This window comes from Xiphias gladius, chromosome 10, assembly GCF_016859285.1.
Source record: "Xiphias gladius isolate SHS-SW01 ecotype Sanya breed wild chromosome 10, ASM1685928v1, whole genome shotgun sequence".
Lineage (NCBI taxonomy): Eukaryota > Metazoa > Chordata > Actinopteri > Istiophoriformes > Xiphiidae > Xiphias > Xiphias gladius.
Window position 1 is genome coordinate 4,078,839 of NC_053409.1, and position 23,590 is coordinate 4,102,428.

At 38.4% G+C, this 23,590-nt stretch overlaps 1 protein-coding gene across 8 annotated transcripts in view; it reads right to left on the minus strand.

Moving 5' to 3' along the window:
- The window catches only part of adck1 (aarF domain containing kinase 1), a 114,551-nt gene that overhangs the window by 43,050 nt on the left and 47,911 nt on the right, over positions 1–23,590 (minus strand). For 7 of the 8 annotated variants that reach the window (XM_040137879.1, XM_040137880.1, XM_040137884.1 and 4 more), the window contains exons 5-6: positions 3,984–4,145; positions 1,013–1,171 (exon numbers count right to left, since the gene is read on the minus strand). In XM_040137879.1, the coding sequence (XP_039993813.1) occupies positions 1,013–1,171; positions 3,984–4,145 (321 nt within the window). The remainder of the gene's footprint in view (positions 1–1,012; positions 1,172–3,983; positions 4,146–23,590) is intronic. The other variant, XM_040137877.1, reaches the window with a different exon arrangement.

Genomic DNA, 23,590 nt, shown 5'->3' on the forward strand with positions numbered 1-23,590 from the left:
ATCATGACACAATGAAAATCTTAAAAAAAGCACATGGGCTAAATTTCAGTAATATGATTATGTGATCTAATGGTCATATAAAACATCTGTTTAAATTAAACAATTTATCAATGATGACTGAACAACTGTCTGATAGTTATATATTGTCACATACATTGTTCAATGGTCATACTATTTACTACAATCCAATTTATACAGCACTTTTGCATTAAGGGCACTTTTTTGAGTGAAACTTGCTAACTTTAATGCTAATTGATCAAAAAGTACAGAGGCACAAGAAAAGCTAAGGTCATTAAATTCTAAAAAAAGACGGTAAAAGAAAATTCTGTATATGTTTTTGTCACATATAGAGCAGGAGTTAAGACCTGTCAGAACTTTGGAAATTTAACTTTTAATTATTACTTTCATTTTATACTCCACTCAGGCCAACTGGCGTTTTATTGGATGTATTGGAAGGCATTTGAACAAAACTTTCATTCTGTCATGTTGTACCGATTTATATAATTTAAAAATTGCAGAATAAAAAGGAGCAAATGACAGAAAAGAGGACATAACTAAAGAAATTTTAGCTCTCTGGATTTGAAAACCAAACAAAGAAAGAGAGTTTTCACCAGAACTAATAAAAATTTCAAACAGACTTATTAAGAAAAAGCACACAAGGAAAGAAAATGATAATGTATATAAAGTCCAACTCTGTCTAGTAAAGGAAATATGATTTGAAGCACTCTGCTGACCCTGCTCTATTATTATTAAGGGAGAGCCAACAGGCAGCACAGAGGAAGCTGTCAGACACAGTTGAAAAGTCTGGCCTCTATCAACTGCACTGAGTGCAATTTTAAATACCTGGGCCTTATATTAAAATAGACTGTCTCAGATTATTACCAGCTGTTTACTAGTATGTGTGCATGCATGGAACCGAGAGGGTAAAAACTAAAATTGCATTGGCATTTTTGGCTTGTTATAAAGCCTAGTGGAAAAAAGTCACATTTAATATGTGCATTTGTGTGTGTACCTTGAGAAAGGGGTAGTGGGCCAGTATGTTTGCCACCTTCTCTGCATTGTGCCCCTCATTAAGGAAATCCAGCTCCAGCGGCATGTTCTTTTTGGCCTCTTCCACCAACCACATGAAGGCAAAGTCTGGGAACAGCCAATGGACCACCCTAACCAATACCTTCAAAATTGAAAAATGTTAAAATCAGCTTCACTGTCAAGTAAAATAAAACAGGTATGTACATATACACTAAGCAAGAACTTTATTAAGAATACTGGACTGATACAGGTTAGGGCCCCCCTTTGCTCTCCAAACAGCCTCAGTTCTTTGTGGCAAGATTCCACAAGATGGTGGAAACATTCCTTTGAGTTTCTGGTCTATGTTGACATGATTGCATCACATAATTTCTGCAGATTTGTTAGCTGGACATTCATGCTGCCAATCTCCCATTCTACCACATCCCAAAGGTGTTCTATTGGATTCAGATGTGGTGTCTGTGGAGGCCATTGAAGTATACTGAACTCATTGTCATGCTCATGAAACCAGTTTCAGATGAGTTGTCTTTGTGACATGGTGCATTATCATGCTGAAAGTAGCCATTAGAAGATGGTAAATTGTGACCATAAAGGGATACAACATGGTCAGCAACAATACTCATGTGGTTTTCAAACCATGATTGATTGGTATTAAGGGGCCCAAAGTGTGCCATGAAAGCATTCCCCACACCATTACACCATCACCACCAGCCTGGACTGTTGATACAAGGCAGGTTGGGTCCATTAATTCGTGCAGTCGACGGGAAATTCTGACCTTACCATCTACGTGCCTCAGTGGAAATCGAGAATAATCAGACCAAGCTAAATTTTTCCAGTCTTCAACTGTCCAGTTTTGGTGGGCCTGTGCCTACTGCAGCCTCAGATTTCTGTTCTTGGCTGATGGGAGTGGAACCTCACGTGGTCTTCTGCTGTTGTAGCCCATCTGACTTAAGGTTCGACATGTCGTGCATTCTGAGATGCTTTTCAGCCCATCACAGTTGTAAAGAGTTATTATTTGAGATACTGTAGCCTTCTGTCAACTCCAACCAGTCTGGCCTTTCTCCTCTAACCTCTCTCATCAACAAGGCATTTCCATCCGCAGAACTGCCACTCACTGGATGTATTTCGTTTTTCACACCATTCTGTGTAGACTCTAGAGACTGTTGTGAGTGAAAATCCCATGAGATGAAGTTTCAGAAATACTCAAGCCAACCTGTCTGGCACCAACAATTATGCCATTGTTAAAGTCTCTGAGATCACATTTTTTTCCCCATTGCGATGTTTGATGTGAACAGTAACTGAAAATCCTGACCTGTATCTGCATGATTTTATGCATTCCACTTCTGCCACATGATTAGCTGAGTGGATATTTGCAGGAATAAGCAGGCGTACGGGTGTTCCTGATAAAGTGCTCGGTGAGTGTACAGTGATATCCTGTCAATTGCAGACATTTTATGCCAGTATATATGAGGACAAGGGCAGCTGATGGACATCTGTACTGAGAGGTCATTCCTGGATAAGTCAAGTCTGACGACAGAAAACTGCTCTATACATAGCCAATTAAAATCTTCAGTAATGTTTTGCTTGCGGCCAAACTGTTATCTGCAACACAAAATCAGATGTGTTTCATCACCTGTGGAAGAAGCACTGACCAAATTTTAAACACATAGCAACCATATCATCAGACAATGATGCTGATATTGGATGATTCTGTAAAAACCCATGTCAAATCTCAACACTTTTAAAATTCTTACTTTCTACAATATTTGTACATGGCAACTACAGTATGGTTAAAGGATAGGTTCACAATTTTTCAAGTCTGTTTTAGTAGTCAGATGCTCATACATAAATAGAAACAGTTTTTGCTTGCTATAATCCGTCCTCCTGTGCATAATGGCCTTTAAAGGATCCCTTCATAAAGCACCCTCAATGTAAATGATGAGGGACAAAATCCAGAGTTCACAGATCAGAGTGCTGAAGCCTCCTATCAATTTCAGATAAACTTTGGAATAAGTTTTTGCTCAGAATGAGCTCTCGATTTTGTCTCCCATGAGTTACACTGGAAGAATGGTGAGTATGAAAAAAGGAATAATTAAAGCGAACAAAAACTGTTACATTATATATACAGTTTGGGCCTTTGAATATTGTTTTAAGACAGACTTAAAAAATGTGAACAGATCCTTTAAGGTCAGGTAAAGATCATAATTACTTTTCAACAAAAAGCATTTCTGTGATGGGATTCAAACTCTGGTCTCCTGCACGAAAGTCAGACATCCTAAATTACCATCTACCAACCCAACCTTGTGCCTCACGCATAAAGGACACACAACTTCTATGTTGGCACTGAACCTTGAAACAGGATGTTAATTATGAGGTGGGGAATCGTCTAATATGGATGTAATTACTTGGCAATACTGGCATAGCTTGGCAACTAGAATTTTTTAAGAAAGACCCTTAGTTACAAACTGGAGGTTTGGAGGTGGGCGGGGACCCATACAAGGAACAGTCAGTATATGTTAGCCTCTGCTGCTTCAATTTTGACTGTACTGTTTGTTTGTTTTTTGTCAACAGTCTGTTGTGAATCCTCCAACTTTAGGGAGGAAGGAGTGTAGAAACAGATGACTGAAGCTGCTGCTGCTTTGCTAACTTGCATCTCATGCTATGCCTCCTGTGTCGAAACAGTGTTAAGGTGAAGTATGTTTTGTGGACTTAAAACGGTTCTATTAATTTGAAATTATATTTTAACTTTGAACATCTCAAACCATTAAGATGTCTATACTTCTCGTATAGATATTTCTTCATTTTTCTTTTCTTGCACTTTTTGCCTGTTGTGTTTTAAGCTGTGGACAGAGATAGAATAAAATGTGTATGTATGTCACAAGTCTTTGTCTCAGACCTCTGAGCCACAGGAACACTTCTTCACTTATTCCAAAGTAATTTAACAGACACATTCCCACCTCCATCACCACTATGTCCTTGGAGCTTTGTCCCTGAACTTTAGGATGTTGGACCTTGACAGCCACTGTCCTCCCATCATGAAGCACTGCCTTGTGGACCTGGGCTAAGGAGGCTGCACCCTGAGGCTTTTCTTCAAAGGAGACAAATAACTCTGACAGCTGCTGGAGAGAGATAGGGATGGGGAAGGAAAGAGTGGGAGAGAGCAGAGGATAAATGCGTTATAGATAATGATAAAGAAGATGGGATAGAAAGGGGGACTTGGGAATGGGAGAGGAATGTTATCATCAATCTGATCATCTCTATTTACGAGTAATTGTTGGATAAATTACAACTTAAGGAGGCTAAACAAATTACATGCAGAGAGGTTTACATGTAGGTATACAGTAAATGTGATTAACTCTTTCCACTTTTCTTTGGCAAAGTATGGATTTGTTCTGTCATGGTAATAACACACCAAATTGACTGAAACGATGTGAAATAACTGATATGCAATGATGTAATCATGAGGGTTGGTGTTAGCCTTGTGTTTGAGACTGTTGAACTGAAACCATACCAAGACTAAGACTAAGATGTAGCCAGGAATGTGTGACCAGATACCAGAGAGGTGGGAGACTAAAAGAGAGGGTCACAACCAGACAAGGATGGATGGAGAGATGAATTTTAGCTGACACTACTGTGAATTCTTAAATAGTGGCTTTATTTACCTCAACTGCTGAGAAAAATAGGCCTTTATCAGAGACAGGTTTATATCAAAGAGAAACCTCTATTTTTTTGTTTCACTGTTGTTTTAATTTCAACATATGCTTAATCATCTTTTACAGGCACAAATTCGTGAGTCCTGACCCTAGGCACCTGGCTTGTTTTTTTTGTTTTTGTATGTTTGTTTTATAGGATTTTTTGCAAGAGAAAACAAGTCTATACCTGGCGATCATGTTAGGAAATATGTTTGTCAAGTTGGTAGTAGTGATCTGGGCTCCACTGATTCTCTGGAACCCTGTAAACACGCTCGGAGCAAAGCCACAGAATCCATGGAACAATGGCATACCTGCTGTTCCTGTGTAAACCCGGGAACATCAACTAAGCCTCCAATAGATGGATAAAACTCTGCCAAAACTTCTCTTTGGTTGTCTCAAGATCAGCTTCGAAAATTGAAATGCCATTCTCAAAACAAATAGGAAAATGTGTGGATCTAGAGGGCGGATATGCAACTGGCACAAAAGGAGAGGCAGTCGCTTCCTTCTCACAATAACTACCCTATCCAATGTACGATCTCTACAAAACAAGATGACTTAACTCTCCAATGTCATCTGTTTTATGGAGACATCGACCTGGAGCACTACTCACTTGTTCAATTTGACAGAAATACTAGGCGAATAGCGAAAAGCATTGGAGGTGCATGCTTATAAACACCAACTGGGCAACCAACTTCACGGTATGAGAAACTTACTGTTCCATTCAGTGTGAGATGATGACTGTTTTTTTTCCAACACTCATAATGTCATCCACCTTTTGTCAAAGTACTAAGGGTTGTTTTGATGCCACTAAATTGAACTTATTTTTTAGTGACCAGATCTCCTGTAGTAACCTTGAATTGATAACCTACACCATCAGTTATCTAGACTTCTGTGTTTACACTATAATTTACACAAAAGACAGAATCTTCCAAACAAAATACCATGGATCAATAAAAGACTAAAACATTTACATTTACACAAGTATATGGACATTTGCAACAAACCCATTAAGATGTTACTGAAGTGTAAACTTTCAGCTTTAATTCATGGGATTTAACAAAAATATTGCATTAACTGTTTAGGAATTACAACCATTTTTATACAAAGTCCTTCATTTTCAGAAAATCTGTTTCATGGTCTGGAGTTGAATCCAACTGCTGAATTTGCATTTGGTAGCTGTTCATGGGAACTCTCAACATGTGGTCCAAAGAGGTGTTGATGCAAATGAAGGAGGCCATTAATAGGCTGAAAAAAACAAAACAAACCTATCAGACAGATGGTAGAAACTTTAAGAGTGGTCAAATCAACAGTTTGGTACATTCTTAAAAAGAAGGAATGCACTGGTGAGCTCAGCAACAACAAAAGGCCTGGAAGACCACGGAAGATGACTAAAGTAATGATGGCCGAATTCTTAGTGATGGAAAACTCTTCACAACATCTAACCAGATCAGAAACACTCCCAGGGGGTTGGCGTCTCATTGTCAAAGACTTCTTCATAAATGTAAATACAGAGGGTTTACCACAAGGTGCAAACCACTACTAACATTCAAGAAAAGAAGGCCAGATTAGACTTTGCCAGAAAACATCTAAAAAAGCCTTCCCAGTTCTACAACATGATTCTTTGGACAGATGAAACCAAGATTAACTTGTACCAGAATGATGGGAAGAAAAGAGTATAGAGAAGGAAAAGAAAGAAATGGCTCGTGATCCAAAGCATACCACATCATGTTTTAAAACATCGAGGAGGCAGTGTTACAGCATGGGCATGTATGGCTGCTAATGGAACTGGGTCACTTGTGTTTATTGATGATGTGACTGTTGATAGAAGTAGCAGGATGGAATCTGAAGTGTATAGGGCTATACTACCTGCTCAGATTCAGCCAAATGCTGCAAAACTGATAGGACGGTGCTTCACAGTACAGATGGATAATGACCCAAAACATACTGCGGGAGCAACCCAAGAGCTTCTCAAGGCAAAAAAATGGAATATTCTTCAATGGCCGAGTCAGTCACCTGACCTCAACCCAATTGAGTAGGCTTCTCACCTACTGAAGACAAAACAGAGGGCAGAAAGACCCATAAACAAGCAGCCACCAAAGGTGGCTGCAGTAAAGGTCTGGCAAATTTCAGCATTTGGTGATGTCATGGGTTCCAGACTTAAACAGTCACTGACTACAAAGGATTTTCTTCCAAGTATTAAAAATATCCTTATATTTCTAATTATGTTGGTTTGTTCAATTACTTTTGAGCCTCTGAAAATGAGGGACTACTTATAAAAATGGCTGTAATTCCTAAATGGTTCATGTGATATTTTTGTTAAAACCCTTGAATTAAAGCTGAAAGTTTACACGTCAATCACATCTTGATGGCTTTGTTTCAAATCCATTGTGGTTGTGTGCAGAGGCAAAATTACGAAGATTGTGTTACTGTCCAAATAAATATGGACCTAAATGTGTATGGTCATCTAGACAAGGCATGCTTATATGTAATGGATTTCTCCTCTGCTTTCAATACAGTCTAGCCCATCTTCTCCTGAGACAACTGTGTGACCTGGAAGTCAGTAGCAGCCTTATGCTGTGCATCAGAGTGTTTCTAAGAGGGAGGCCCCAACAAGTCTGTATTAATAACACCTTCTCTAACTGCCTTGTCCCAAACAACAGTGTTCCAAAGAGGTATATTTTATCTTCCCTTCTATTCTCCATATACGCGAATGAGCTAAATAATAACAGCAAATACATCTCACTCAAAGTATTCTGATGACATGACCCTGGTTGCCTGCCTACAGGATGTCACCAGCCCTTCCTACTCCCAGCCCATCAACCACCTTGTCACCTGGTTTGATGGTAGGTTCCTCGACTTTAGTGTCAGTAAAAGCAAGGAGCTTTGTCTGGGAGGGAGGATGAGAACAGACAGCACAGGACCTGTCCTCATGCCAGTTATTATGAAAGGGCAGGAAGTGGAAGCGAGCTCACTTTAAATATTTGGAAACAATCATTGACAATAAACTCACCTTTCAGACAAATGCAGACCACGTTTTTAAAAAACAAGACAGCTGCTCTCTCTCCTCAGGAGCTTTAACACCAGCAAACACACCTTGACCATTGTCTACAGGTCACTCACTGAGAGGGTTCTCACCTTCAAATCTGTGTCCTTGTATGGAAACCTGTCAGTTAGGCAAAGGAACAAGCTGACCCAGTAGGTCAACCAGGCCAGCAAGATCACTGGGAACAAACAACTGCAACTCCAAGACCTATACAATCGATCCATAACTGAGAAGGCAATCCAGCTCCATAATGACCCCCACCCAACCCCAACCCCTCAGACTCTAAGTCTGTATTTATATATTTTGTGTATTTTATGTATTTGTGTATTTTATGTAGTATGTACCTTTGTTTCTACTGTGTTGCCAAATTGCTGAAGACAAATGTATGAAAATGTAATGGACATTAAAACTTTTATCTTATTTTATCTTAGTAAGAAGCCCCCTTGTCTGTTGTTCTGAAAATTTTCTTCCATGTTTGCCTGTTGTCTCAATAACTTCAGTATAATTTTCATTTCCACTAATTCCATCATTTCAATCAGAGTTATGTTATACTCAACATGCTGGTGCGCTTTGTTTCTCCTTCTACTACAAATACTGTTTTTGACTTCTTCCTCTATAATTAAGCCTACAAGGAACGGGATGAAAAATGTCCTTTGAGCTACTGAAAGGCTTTTAATGTGAAAGGAAGTGGTGAGTTTTATTGACAGCAGCTTAACAGCAATCGATAAATGGAACAATGGAAACTATTGGAAATAATTAGTGAATGAAAACAGTATTTCTGTTAAAAAGAGAACTTGTTCTAAGCTGAGTGGTGAGCATGACATGACTCTGATGTTGTACTGATGGAATTAAAGCTGTCATAATCAGCATGTCATTAGCAGAGTAATTCCATCCCTGCTAAGCGTTTTTTTAAATCAACTTTCAATCATTCATGCTCATTTTAGGTTTAGCCATTATTTAAATGCTGACTTTTGAGAATATAATTAAATTTCATATTCTCAAATATGTATTCATTTTTACCATGGTATTTGTTCTATTTTGAATATATGTCAAATATGCAAAACATAATCAAAACAAAACCAAACAAACAAAAACAGGTTTTGTATACAGTATATGCTAGAATTTGCTATTTAAACGTTAAATGTGACACCATGATCACAGCTCAACATTTACACCATATTGTAAATGACACTTCAACAGACAGGATTATAACAAATTTAGGGGTAGGAAATGCAGCCTACCGGGAAAAACACTGCCATTCTCATTGATGCCACAAGAAGGCACTGATCCTTCTGGGGCACCCCTGTAAGTGCAAGGGATATTGGGGAACAGCAACATGAGAGATGCCATCTCCCTCTTGAATGTGCTTGAATGCAAATGGAAAGCCATCTTGTTTATCCCAGCAGTGACTCGTGTTATTTTTACATTCAAATTTACGATATTTTCATTTTAGCCATTATTTATTTAATTTATTTAAATTTCATATAAAATTATATATTCAAATATGTTTTCATATTTATTATATTATTTGTTTTATTTTATAAATAAAATTAAATATGTCAAACAAAAAAAAAACACAAACAAACAAAACAAAACAGTATATTGTATATTTTGTATTTAAACGTTATGCTATTAAATTGCTGACCACACAACATGACACCATATACTGGCTCAACAATAAACAAAAATGACAAGATAACATTATAACAAATTTAGTACAGGGGCCTACCGGGAAAAAAAATGAAATTCTCATTGATGCCACAGAAGGCACTGCACCTTCTGGGGCACCCACCCCCTAAGGGCAAGTAGGATTGGGGGGACAGGGCAAGATGCCATCTCCCTCTTGAATGTGCTTGAATGCAAATGGAAAGCCATCTTGTTTATCCCAGCAGTGACTCGTGTTATTTTTACATTCAAATTTGTCTGCTTTCGGAAGGTAAATATTCTGTCAATTTTTTTTTCACAAAATTTCAAGCGATGTACAGGGAAATGTGACACTTTGATGATATGAGTACAATCACATCGTGAAGCTACTGTATGCTACTCTGAAAGTATTTGTTGAATGTTAAGAGAAATGTAAAGAATTGTCTAAAGCCTTGTCCTGTGAGGAATTTGTTGTAATTGAGGTTGACTTTTATCATTGCCTGGCAGTTCAGAGCTGTAATGTAGGTAAAGATATAAGAACTATTGTTTTGTTCATGTTTGGATGTATTTACTTTAAAATTGTGGTTTCATTATTTTTCTTATACAGTGGTGTATGGGGTCCCACCTCCTATGTATTTGTGCACCTGGTCTGAGGCACTGAACAGTTATAGCCAAATTTTATACATTCATTTGACTATTTTAAGACAACTATTTTAAGTGTGGGGTCTCTTTGTTTTTATTAAGAAAGAGCCACTTCAGTAATTTTAGTACTTTGGTGTAATAAAATTATTTTTTCCTTGTTGTATTATTTTATACTTTTGAGTGTTATCTATACATCCTGGTGTACTGTGTGACGTCAAACGTCAATGACAATATGCTTTAAAACAGACTAGAGAGGTCCGAGATCATTACAGTGGAGAGGAAGGAATATCCTCAACTGGTAAAGATGTTATTTATTTACAAGCACTGTTTGCACCTGTTTTGCTTTGAAAGCTTTTACTTTTTATTGTTTTAAATTAACACAGTTTTTTATGTTTAGAATTTAGAACCCAAAAGACATTTCTGTGTTTTACTGGTTTAATTTCACCAGGCTGCAGAAATAGATGTAAAACAGATCACAATTAATATATAACAAAAAGAAGCAATCTTTTGATTGAAACCCAGGGTTTCCACACTGGGCTTAGTAGCCCTGACTCTTTTGACTCTTAGAGGAAGAGTCAGATAATGTAATGAAGCTGCAGATGATGAGAAATCTATGAAATACGTCTATTATATATGCTAACGGGCACTGGCTTAAGTTTTACTTGGAAATAATTTTTGGAATGTAGATGCGACCACGTTACAAATTATGCAAGAAATCAGTTAATTTTTCAAGTAACAAACAAACATTAATTCATGAATGAAACCTGAGAATGAAACATGCTACATTTAGCAAAGCTGTTTCCTTTTAAAATGATTTTAATTTGGCCAAATTGTAAGGGAGAAGCTCATCTCTAATTCATAGCAGCTCTTTAAAAGGGGGATACAGCTTTTACAACTGTGTTGCTTAGCCAATTAAGTTACTAGAATCACCTAATTAAAGCAGAGTAGAACAGAGGTTCCTGCACTCTTTAAACATGGAAATGTTTTTAATGGCATCTCTTCCTGCTTACATGCTTCCCTATGGCGCCCATTAGGGACTGCAATCATAAGGATGTCCACCTGCTCTGAGCTACAAGCAGAAACCTAAAAGTAGTAATGCTGAGCTGAGGACTGTTTAGAGTAAGGTACTGCCACAAAACACGTTCTGAGTATACAGCATCAGAGATTTTCATCTACATTTTCTTCTATTGGTGTGAAAATGTAAACTGTAAAGACAGTCTTCACTTTTGTGAAGACATCTATCCCAACATATTTCATTATGTCAAAATAAGAAATCATGGGAAAACACTTCTGATGGGGGAAATACCCCCCTTGTACAGACAGGAATTATGATCTGTCACTTACTAGTCCCAACATATTTCATTGAATAGACAAACATTGACCTTAAGAAATTATCAGTCCTAAGACTCAGCTTTCAAAACTTATATTTTAAAACTTACACTAAAATGAGTAAAAAGTCCCAATAAGAAGAGATAATTTTACTTTTTCAGCATGTGCAGCATCCTTTGTTTCAGCAATTGGTTTTTGCAGTACTGTCACAACAATACTGTTCTTCCTATGCTCAGGTGAATTTCCCCTTTGAACTACAGTTTCCAATTTGAAGAAAATTACACTTGAATGTAAAAAAATTCTGAAAATAGTTGATTTGTGTTGTTGAGGTGTATGTTTAGAGCTGTGTTTATAGAGGACCCTAGGTCAAAGGTCCTCAGAGGGTGCCCAACAGTTTGGGAAAGGAAGTCTATCCTTTGTGATCGAAATCATACGTTAGTGATAGTTTTTAGGAAAACAACTGCCTTATTTAACAGTCGGTAGTCAAGACTGATTTTCAGAGTGGTTCATTGGCTTCACACCCTCTCACAAGCATATCTGCAGATGCTTGACTTGATGCTGTTCTTCTTTGTAATAAACCTTAATATGCAATCAAGACGGTGCCAGCGGAGTCTCCTTCATCCTCTTCACATCATCAACACCATCAAATAAACTACAAGAATTTTGGCGTCACAAACTTGGTCGTGTTGTGTCCTGCAGCATCTTCGTCAGCATCAGCGCGCCGACCCCCGCTCCACGCCGGCGGTTCAGGTGAGCATTCCTCACACTTTTGGGGCGCTGGTTTGTTCGTTGAGGCTGTTGTATTTGCTGGTTGGTCACACCGAGAAGAATCATTTGTGTGTGCGTGTCATAATGTGACAAAAATGCGCATTTAGTAGGGAAAAGTATGAATGAGTTAACTTTGAGAAATTTGGGATGATGATTGAGTTTGTTGTGAGCTTCTGTTTGGTGTAATCTGCTCTGTGTCTTTGTTCAACGATTGGTCTGTTTGTGTGTGTGTGTCTGCTGCGTGGTGTGTCAGCGGTGTTTCAGCTGGGAGTGACTGGATGTGGAAGGTTCATGTGTGACAGTCACACATAGGTTGTGGTTGAAAATAAGTGGTTTATTGATTCATAAGGACAGATATGTTTGCTTTTAATGTTAAATATATATGAGCCTCTTTCAGGGGGACGTTTTGATAAAAATCATGAGCCTTTTTCAAAGGACATTTGAAAGTAATGATCTATGAGTCTTTAAGGGGACTAAAATTGTTAAAAATACATACATGAGCCCTTGAGGGACGTTTGATCATATCTATGAGCTTCCATTGAGAAGACATATTGAATCTGCTAAAATATGAGCCCCGAGAAGAACATTTTTATTGTAGAAAAAAGTATGGAGAACAGCGAGGATTTTTTGTGTGCACAAGAATGAGCAAGAAATAAGATAGGAAGGGAAAGATAACCTTCGGATAAAATTGCCAATATTAAAACATGCATTTGGTTTTGATGAGGGACCGATTGAGTGATTGATGAGCATGTATTTTTTCTCTGTTTTTACTCTATGCCTCTCTGTGTGTGAGAGAGAGAGTGAGAGAGTGCTGCACCCTCCCTTCCCTCTTGGTCAGAACCTGAAAAAAAAAAAAAAAAAAAAAGAAAAAAGAAAAACTGACAAACAGGGGCTTAGAGTAAATGGATAGTCTTTAAGGACATGTGAGCCTATTTAAGGAAGAATAACTTGGAGATTTAAGATATTATTAGAATGAAATAAATTAAAATAAGACTTTTGACGCTCTGAAGTTGGCAAATTTATTTCACTTTTTGTTACTGATTGTGGCAATACAGTGGTTTGTAATTACTTTAAATAGGAAATTGAAGAGAGGAATAACCTAAATAAACTTTAGAAAAAAAAAAGTTGATTTGATTTATAATAAGGGAGTATAAGGTAATTATTACAATGCCGAAGAAGGACGCTAATACTTTGAAAGCAATCACTCCGGTTGATGTTGTGCAGAAGAGTAATCCCCTAATTAAAGGTGTAGAAAAAATGTCGGAAAAGTGGCATAAGCGTTGGCCTGAAATTGACCAACCTTGGCCAGTGGAAGGGACACTCAACCCAGATGTAATTAAAACAATGCAGGTGCTTATATCTACATATAAGGCGGATCAGAAGAAAGGTAAAAAGGGACAGTAACGCAAAGAAAAAATACAAACAGAGCTTGGCATTCTCCAGTTGTTTGAAAATGAGGGACAGAAATTATTGGAAGCTGCAAAAGATAAGAGGGAGAAAGGCACAGAAGAAATAGAGAAGAATGCAAAAGAAATAGAAAAATTAGTGGCAGAAACTAATACACAGTTCTCACATACAGCCCCAATAAAGAAACCCCCACCTTATGAGAAGGAGGTGAAGTTTGAGGAGATTTATCCCCAACTTCCAGTGATTAGTCAGGAGGGTAACTATCACATTACAGATGACAATGAGCGAATAACAGAAACAGGAAGAGCGGAAACAACTATAAAGATGTATCCAAACACTAAAAGTAAAAAGAAAACGGCTCTTTTAGAAACTAAGGGGGGACTAAGGATCAAGAAGATGGAAATTGGAGAGGATGATCAGAGTGATTCGGATGAAAATATGGGCGGATATGACCCAGCAGTCAGACGGATGTTGGCTAAAGCGGAGAGAAAAGGAGTCAGAACGTGGAGGAAAAAGGACCGAGGAGATGACAGCTCCAATGAAAGTGAGAATGGAAACAGCGATGGAGACTCGGAGAGCAAAGGTTCATCGTTTTTAAGAGGGTTTTTCCCAAGGGCATCCAGTACCAGATATGGAGAAGACAGATGGCAGACTTTAAGAGAGGTTGAGGAATGTATTGATCAATGTCTTATTGACATAAATAATTCTACCAGTCTAGAAAGTCGGGAAGCACTGGAGAATCAATTACAGGAATTGCAGATAGCTAAGAAAGAATTACGGAAGAAAGAATCTAAAAAGTCAGACACTATGAAATACTAATTACGCCCAAGAAGGGGAAAGTCACCAGATAAGATGTGTCTAGTGGTTATTCGAGGACAGAATCTGGAGTATAAGCCCTGGCAGAATACAGATATGTCAGACATACTCGAGAAGTTACCTACTCTTCAAGATGGATCGCATCCTTGGATTTCAAAGTTGGAAGAGATAATGGTGGGATCACAGTCAGCCATAGGAGATATTAAGAGACTTTTGGCTAACCTCCTTGGAGTCCCAGCTATGGAAGAGATTTTGCAGAAAGCGGGACTAAATCAATATGTGGGAACTTCTGTGAACGATCCAGAGTTGTTTGCTGCAAATAGAGGTCGTGTTTGGAGAGCACTGAGAGATACATTTCCAACAAATGTACATCCTAATAATATCCTTATTGAACCACTGGGAAAGGAAGAGGACCCAAGGTCTTATGTCTCAAGGGCCCATCAACTGTGGAGAAATGTCACAGGAAATGATCCAGATTTGAATCAGATGGAGCAATCAATTTTGCCAGTGAAAATACAGAAGGGGTTGCCCCTACCAGTGAGGAGCAAGCTGGCAGAGGTGGTTGGTCTTGGAAGCATGGCAAAGGGTGTCTACACGGACCATATAGCGCATCAAGTGGAGCTATATCGGAAGAAGGAGCATGACCAGAAAGAAAAGGACCAGGAGACTCTCAGAAAACTTAATCAAATACAGCTAGTGGATAATAAGAAGAAGTAGGAGAATTAACAACTATAATGTCAACTCTCCGGCCAGAAACTGGGAAAAAGGAACAGAAAACTATCCTTCCAGTTCTGAAGCTTACTGAAAGTACAAATGTATTGCACTTAACAACAGTTGCACTTTGGACGACTTCACCAACACCAACTGCCTCGAACTCTGTGATTAGGGAAAATTTAGGCAGTGCATCTTCCATGTCAGTGTGGTAAATGGAATGTTGGTGGCAATAATCCTCCTAAGTGGAAAGATAATCGCGGTGAAGACGTAGTGTTAATAGGACCTGATGTCGACATTGTGCCTCATGATAGAAGGAAGTATGTATTGTACAATGACATGAAGTGGATGAAGATAGAGGGTGATTGCTCGCTTGTTTTGAGAAATGTTACTTGGGAAGATCAAGGGGAATGTACATGCACCTATTATGAACCACACTTAAAATTTGTATCATTTCGAAATTATTGGATAGAGGGATATGTAACTCGCAAAGGGACACTTGTGATAATAAGTTTTATTCCTGTTCAAGTTGTTAGAAAAGTTCAGGAGCAACTTACTACAGCACCTACAAAGGGGATATATAGCGACCAGGTGATGTATACTACTTTAGCTCCAGAAGTGACTAAGAGTGTCAAGATGACAACTCCGGTCGATACTTTAATTACGACTCAGAAGGGGATAAATAGTACAACAATGGTGGTGACGACTCAAATGTCTGTTACTTTGGGAGATACTACAAGTAAGGTTGTGACAGGGGCTGTCACAAAGAAAACGTTGACTGAACTCGTAAACAGGACACAGACTCCTGTTATGGCACTTTTGACACCTGAGGAATTTGTTATTGTGACTCAAAAGCCAATGTTGCGAATAGAGGTTAGCTTGACAGTAGTAGTAGGAGAGCTGGAATTCGGGAATCAATAGTGGACAACACTAATGTAAACTCATCTGTAACAATTCAGAGGACTCCGTCAGATATGACCAATGACCTCGATGACCTTGACCGGACACCAGACATCACTGAATCCTATCGAGCATTACAAAAGAGAGAAACTACGTGGAAGGCATATGGATTTGACTCCTCGGTGTTACAAATTTCAGACCCATGGGCAGGTAGAAATTTGTGGTTTCAACAATTGACTCATTCTGTGAGATCGATTAAGGACATGAATTGCCCATGTGTGGTGAGAATTCCACCACCAGGCACATGGCCTGCAATTATGGAAACAGTACCAGAACCGCTGCTTCCTAAGTGTAAATCTTATGCACTATCATGGCTGTTGTATCAGCAGAAGTCAAGAGAAGATAAAGTTATGGCTTTATCAGTACATCTGTTTAGACCCAGATTTGCTTGCTCTTGGTTGAGAAATTTGCCATATTTAAATTTACTCGACAAACACGAGGATGTAACAACAGCAGTTCCTGATGGACAGGACATGACACCTGTAAAGGCTGAAGACTGTTTTGGTTCGAATGCAACACATAATGGCCCTGGTATGTTTACTGGAATAGCAGACTGTGATAAATATATGATGCAATTTAATGGGCGTGAACACAAGACCTTTCATACACCACACCGCAAAAAGAGTAAAACTGAGGTAAAGGTAAAGAACCAAACTTTGCCTGCAAATGTGACTATAGGGAATTTCAGAAATATTTGGTGGATTTGTGGTGATAAAGCATACTTATTTCTGCCATATGGATGGACCGGATGCTGTTACATGGTAAGATTAAAGCTTCCATATGAAGTTTTGGCGGTCCAGGTGGGACAAGCACCTGATGAGGTCAAATCTACTGCTGTTCCTGGTAGTAGGAAGAAAATTGAAATGGCACAATTTCATAATCTGGAGTCCTATCATTGGAGGATTAGTCTTGGAGAGAAATGGGGTATAGGACTATTTCCATTGTATGGTGTAACATTTTTGGCCGATCATATTGATGATATCACTTACACCTTGCAGGGTTTTGCAAATGAGACTATAAAGGGGTTTGAATACTTGTCAAACACTCAAAGGAGTCACAGACTGACATTGCTGAAACATGATATGGCTCTTGATTATATTTTAGTCAAACAAGGTGGCCTATGTGTGGCTTTGAACTTAACTGGTGATGCCTGTTATACTTTGATTCCTGACAACTCTGATAATATCACTAGTGTTGTAGATGCATTGAAAAACATTAGGGATGCGTTTGGTGCATCACAAGGAGCTGGATGGTCTGCTAATGTTTGGTTACGAGACAGATTTGGAGTCTTAGGTGCGGCATTGATTCAAATTTTGATAGCAGTTCTTATATCACTGTGTGATGTTTTGCTTTTGTACGCTGCTACTGACCTTTGCGAAAGCAATGATATTAAGATGGGTTGGAGTTGTGATGCCTGGAGATCAGGTACAGATGCCACTACTACGTAAGACTGACTCAGATATATGTATACATTCTACAGTGTTAGATGTAATCTGTGCTATTGATCATATTTAAAGTAGGACATTTATATGCAGAGTCAAAAATGATAATTTGCGTTACTTGGGGATCTTTTCGCTTTAATTGCTTTAAGAATGTTGTTCTTTGTCAGTAGGTAAATACACTGGAACTTCATTTATTTTCTTTTTCTCGGTGCTTAGGGAAATTGGTGCTAGGCAGGGAAAGGTCCATTGGAGGGTCAGATGGAACGACCAGCCTGAATTTGGACATTATTTTGTTTTATTTCTGAGGTTTCCATTTGTATTTGCCTAGGACATGTCTCTATATGTTTTCATAAATTCTTTTTAATTGGCTTGGAGTACTATATGTGGTCGCTTAAGGCAGCGAGGGCCGTGAGAAGAATTTCCTGTCTTGATTGATTGATGAAACTTGTGAAAAAAGGAAAGCTGCCTGACAGGTTTTTGCTTTCACACTCCATAAATTTGTTGTCTGGCTATGGTTTAGCTGCGACTAGCAGTATAGGAGGAACTGTCTTTCTTGGTACATTTGTAAACATGCATTGATAATTCTTTTCTTTTTGAGGCTTTGCAAGCCTCAAAGGGGGGAAATTAGGTGTATGTTTATATATGTAGAGCTGTGTTTATAGAGGCCCTAGGTCAAAGGTCCTCAGAGGGTGCCACACAGTTTGGGAAAGGAAGTTTATGCTTTGTGATCGTAATCATACGTTAGTGATAGTTTTTAGGAAAACAACTGCCTTATTTAAGAGTCGGTAGTCGAGACTGATTTTCAGAGTGGTTCATTGGCTTCACACCCTCTCACAAGCAGATCTGCAGATGCTTGACTTGACGCTGTTCTTCTTTGTAATAAACCTTAATATGCAATCAAGACGGTGTCAGCGGAGTCTCCTTCATCCTCTTCACATCATCAACACCATCAAATAAACTACATTGTCAGCAGGAGAAATGTTTGATCTGTTAAAGGTAAGATTTGAAGAGTGAGTAACAGCTAAAATGTCTTATTTAGTGGTTGGAGATTTTTTCCATTGTGATTTCTTTGTTGACTGCAATCTTGTTAGGCAGCAGTCAGATTGTAGTAAACCAATTTTGGTGACAGAGGATGAGGTTAAGGTGGTTCAAAAGCTTTTTTCATTAAGCTGAGAAAGGCAGAGGTTCCCAATGGGATCAAAGCAGCTGTTTTAAAAGAGTGTCAGGATCAATGGAGTCCTGTGTTGATGTGTCATTACATGCAAGCTAAACACTATGGAGGACATCTCTTGCAGTATCTGAACACCATTTAACAGGTAAATCTGGCAATACTCTTTATTTTTCTTAACGTCAGTTCTGAAAAAGACAGACTAACACATTGCTGGTTTCGGTCTTTTCATGGGATCTGCTGACAGCAACAAAATTATAAATTATTGCCAGCTTTATCCTTTAAACTGACCATTCTACTCGGTCAATTGTCCTGAACTCTTCTATAATGAAGAGTTTGGAGGCAACTGTTTTAAATCCTCTTCCCACCATCAGAATCCTCACCCAATGCAGAGTACAGACACCTATATGCTAAATTTATGTATCATGTTGCCTGCCAGGAGCCTTATAATTTGTTTCATCAGCCTTCAATACCATCAGACTATATATCGTATTAAAAAATAAATCCATGAAAGTGTGTATATAGTGGAGAGGAACAACAACAGTATACTGTTGATACCTGAGAACAGTGAGAGTCAGAAAAAGACTCCAGGTACCAATCATAAGGGCTGTGTGCTGTTTTTAAATAACTTTGATAAAATCAGTTGTGGAGGTGACGAGGCACAGTATTCATCATAATCTGAACATACAGAGACACCCCCCCCCAACCATCACCATCACCAAACACACACACACACACACACACACACACACACACACACACACACACACACACACACACAGGCACACAAATCTCTATCAAAGCATTTAACATTTACCACCCAGTGCACCCTTTGAGCAGAGGTAGTCCCTCATTAGCTCCCACTTATCTCTGTGGACACACAGAACACACATACATTTAGTGTATGGGTTTGAAGGTTAAAGAGGCTTCCCAAGGGACCTGGAGTCATTAGAAGAGACTTTTTGTATGCTCTTGAACCTCCACACCGCCCTGAGGTTGCCCTGCCTCATAGATACAAACCTGTTAACTGTACAAAAAAAGGCAGACACAGGAGATGCATCTGGCTCATTATTAACCACTTATGCACTAACCCTAGGAGAGATGCAAGGAAAACACCAGTGAGGATGCTGAACTGTGCCATGCTGTGTAGGTTCAGTCCTGTAGCTAGTGGTCATCAAACCTTTTCCATCCCAGGCCAGGTAGACAGAGCCCACTCACCAGAGACATCCTTACATCAAACTTTCAACATGTAGGGCCAGGCTCTCAGGTGGAAACTAGGTCTTATTTTAATTTCACACACTGGGAATTAGGATTCAGAGGTCTATATATTTTTTTCCAAATCAAAACCAGATCAAATCATACAATTCTTATCTTATTTTATCAATGTCACAACTTGGCTCACGGAAGAACAACAGGGAAGATCCCACATTACATATTTCTGCCCAACAAAACCAAAAAGAAAGGGGTGCGTGCTAGTGCTGGGGTAAAAGTTACTGGAACCTGTCTTCACCAGAAAATGACTTTACTCATACTTCATATGAGTTGTTCTTGTAAGGGTTATTTGGCTCAATTTGGATGCACTCACAAACTAATCACTTTATCAGTGTCTAGCACCACAGAAAGGGTTTGTCTTTACTCAGTTTGCAAAAACCCAATCAAATCTAAAAATGGTTATTAATATTAAATGATTATTATTAAGTTATAAATATTATTTAACTCAATTTGTGCCTTAGGAGTTATCAGGTATTAAATGGCCATTAAATATTTGTTCCAATGCAAAAGAAACCACCATCTACTTGTATTTACATTTAGAATTCAGGCCCTCTGGGGATTTTCAACCACAAGCAAATGCAAATGGCTATTTATGTTCAATATTTTCATCATTTCTGCAAATACTCAAATAAGAAGAATGAAATGTATAATAATGCTTGCTATTTTCACTAGTCAGTGCCCTTTCAGCATGGTTGAACTAAGAATCGTTACAACCCTCTAACTAACACAACATGATTGAAATGGTGAACACCAAAGATATGGCATCCATATATCTGACAATGGCCTTGTACTGTAATGGCTTCACTCTTCTTGATCTACCACAGTATAATATTTAGCATTCTTAGCTTGTTTTGGGTTTTGGCTGGGAGAAAGAGTGTATATCTATCTTCATATTCATACTTCAAACTGTACCGTGTCGGGAATTCCCCTGTTGTTTGTACCTAGTCAAACATAAAAAGAGGCTAATTTGAACACGATTTTGGCCCATCAGGTAGAGGCTGAACACAAGCCCTGCAGAAGATGCCATCAGATCATAAATTATGTAAGCAACATGGGATCCTATTTAGGAACAGCTGAGGTATTCATTATGCAAATATGCTAAATGGAATGAAAATGTCTACACCCACCAGTGTCCTCACACCATGATGATGAGCATCCAATGGGATCTGACATGCAGAGAGTGCTTTCATCGGTTAAGGACACGTGTAATTTTTCAGATGGACCTGTTACTTTAAGCAGCAGCAAAAGATCAGAGAAATCCCACTGAAATTTAAACATTAACAATTTTTAACATTTGGATTATTTCTACCATTTTTTTTTCTAGTTGTCTCAACAGTGCCTGTGGCCTCTGGTGCAAACCTACCACTCGGTCATTGCTTTCGATACTCTCAGCCATGGAGTTAATAAACATGGTAATGTATGGGTGTGGGCCCTGCTCCCAGAGGGGAGACCCACAGTGACATACGTTCCCTGAAATGAGTAATGGCACAAATAAAATGGTCCCTGAGGCATCACAGTTGGATGACAACACATCAGGGTCTGTGGCAAGGTGGCCAACAATAGCCCTAGCTGGGTGAAGACACACAGATCATTACAACACAGAAGAGAAGAAATGAGAGAGATTGCTTTACTGAGGAGAGGAAATCAAAGCCTCAACTATAAAAACTCTAACATCCCTGTCCAACTGTTTTAGTGTAAGGCTAAGGGTCTGATACTAAAGGAAGAATCTGTGTATATACACACTGCAGATTCTCAAACAGTTTTATTTACATCAATTGCAAAAGGAACCAGGCCTTTAGTTGAAACACTCTTATAATAGAGACTTTACTCCTAATTTCTCTTGTTTTATATGTTCAGTATATTTGATCATACTATATTAAGAAGCCTCCTTATTTTCTGATCTTCTCCTGTTTTATTGATGTAAACTCAGAAGAAGAGAAATAGCAGCAATACTGTTTTCATCCACTTATTATTTTCAATCGCTTCCATTTTGTCATTTTGGTTGCTTCTGTCAATTAAACTCAACAATCCCTGCACAAATGTTTCATATAGAGTAATGATGGCATTAGGGCTTTTGAGATGTAAATTTTACACAATGCACCACATGAGCTATCGTACAGGTAAAGTAATTCCATCCCATTACTCCCACCCTATTTATGTTTTGTTTTGCTTGACCTTTATTAGCTCATGCTCAAACTCTCTCCCCAAATCCATGACTCCACCAATCTAGCCATGTTCAAGAAGTTACTAAAAACTCACCTTTTTAGAACTGTTTTTAATGTTTGATTTAATGTAAAGTGATACCTTGTGCCCTCAGTGTATTTTTAGTTTTTAACTTGTTGAATAAAGCATCTTTGAGTATACTGAAAGCTGCTCTATAAGTAAAATGTATTAATATTATGTAATGTTATTATATCACATGTTGTTGTTGATATTATTATTATTAGTAGTATCATCATCATCATCATCCTCATCATCAGGACATCAGGATGACATGAATTTTACTCAAAATTTTCATTTACACAAAGCAAGGTTGCAAGTTTACATACAATTCCAGATGAACAAAATAGCCAAATCATTTCTATTTTGTATTGAACTTTTTAGCATTTGTCATGGTCTTACCATGTTATTATGGGTAGAGTTGTTTTTTTTAGTATTGTAAATCTTGCATTTAAAAATGTCCAGTGTGCTTTATGCTGTGTCATTGGCACAGACTGGCTTGATGACATTTTAAGATTTGACAAGGAAGCACCAGTTGATGTTGTTTGCCCATTCTTCAGATCCTTCAGATGTCCATCCATCCTGTTATATAATATAAGTAACCTTCAATAACAAACAATTTCAGAAATTTAAGAAGTGGCTCTCAGTTTGGTTTTGAGAATTTTAAAAATCTGAATCCTGAATCTCAATGTCCAGAGGCACTCGTGTCACGATGCACTCATGGTTTCTTTTGTTAAGCCTCATCAACAACGACAATTCAGCTTGGAAACAGATTCTGTCTGGTAAAACAACATACTGCACATGCTGGCCTTTCAGCATAGGGGAAATGATAGCCAGAACTAAGGCAAGGCTATCCAAATCCATGCACAGTGGGAATGCATGTGTCAACACAAATGGTGCTGAAAACAGCACGGTACCACACTCTCTACATGGTACTTGTGTATGAGAGTATCCAATGGATATGAGAAGCATACACGTGTTAAAAAAGAAGCATGTGTAGTCAACGGATATGATGCTGACGTTGCTTTCCTGACTCCAGAGCTGCCTGGCAATGCTCATCAGTGTCACTTCTTCTCCTGCCACCCCAAAAGAGAGGAGGGCTGATTCATTCTGTTGCCCTTTTTGTTGACAGAGGAGTTATATTGCAGTCCTTTTCAGGAATAATGACATCCCACAGTGATACAGGAAGAAGTTGAACTGAATGCACACCTTAATTTAAAAAACACGAATGAGAAAGAAGAGAAAATTCTGTAGTAGCTTTGAATTACAGAACAGCAATTTGAGTTGACTGTGGTTGCAGCTCATATTCATCTTATTTGCACATCCTACTGATTTCTAATTGTTTTCCTTGATATGAGGGGGAAAATTATTTAGCAAACCTTTCAAATAATGTATGCTTTCCATTACTGCCTAACGTTTTTCCTAATAATTTTTCTTAAGAATTTCAGTA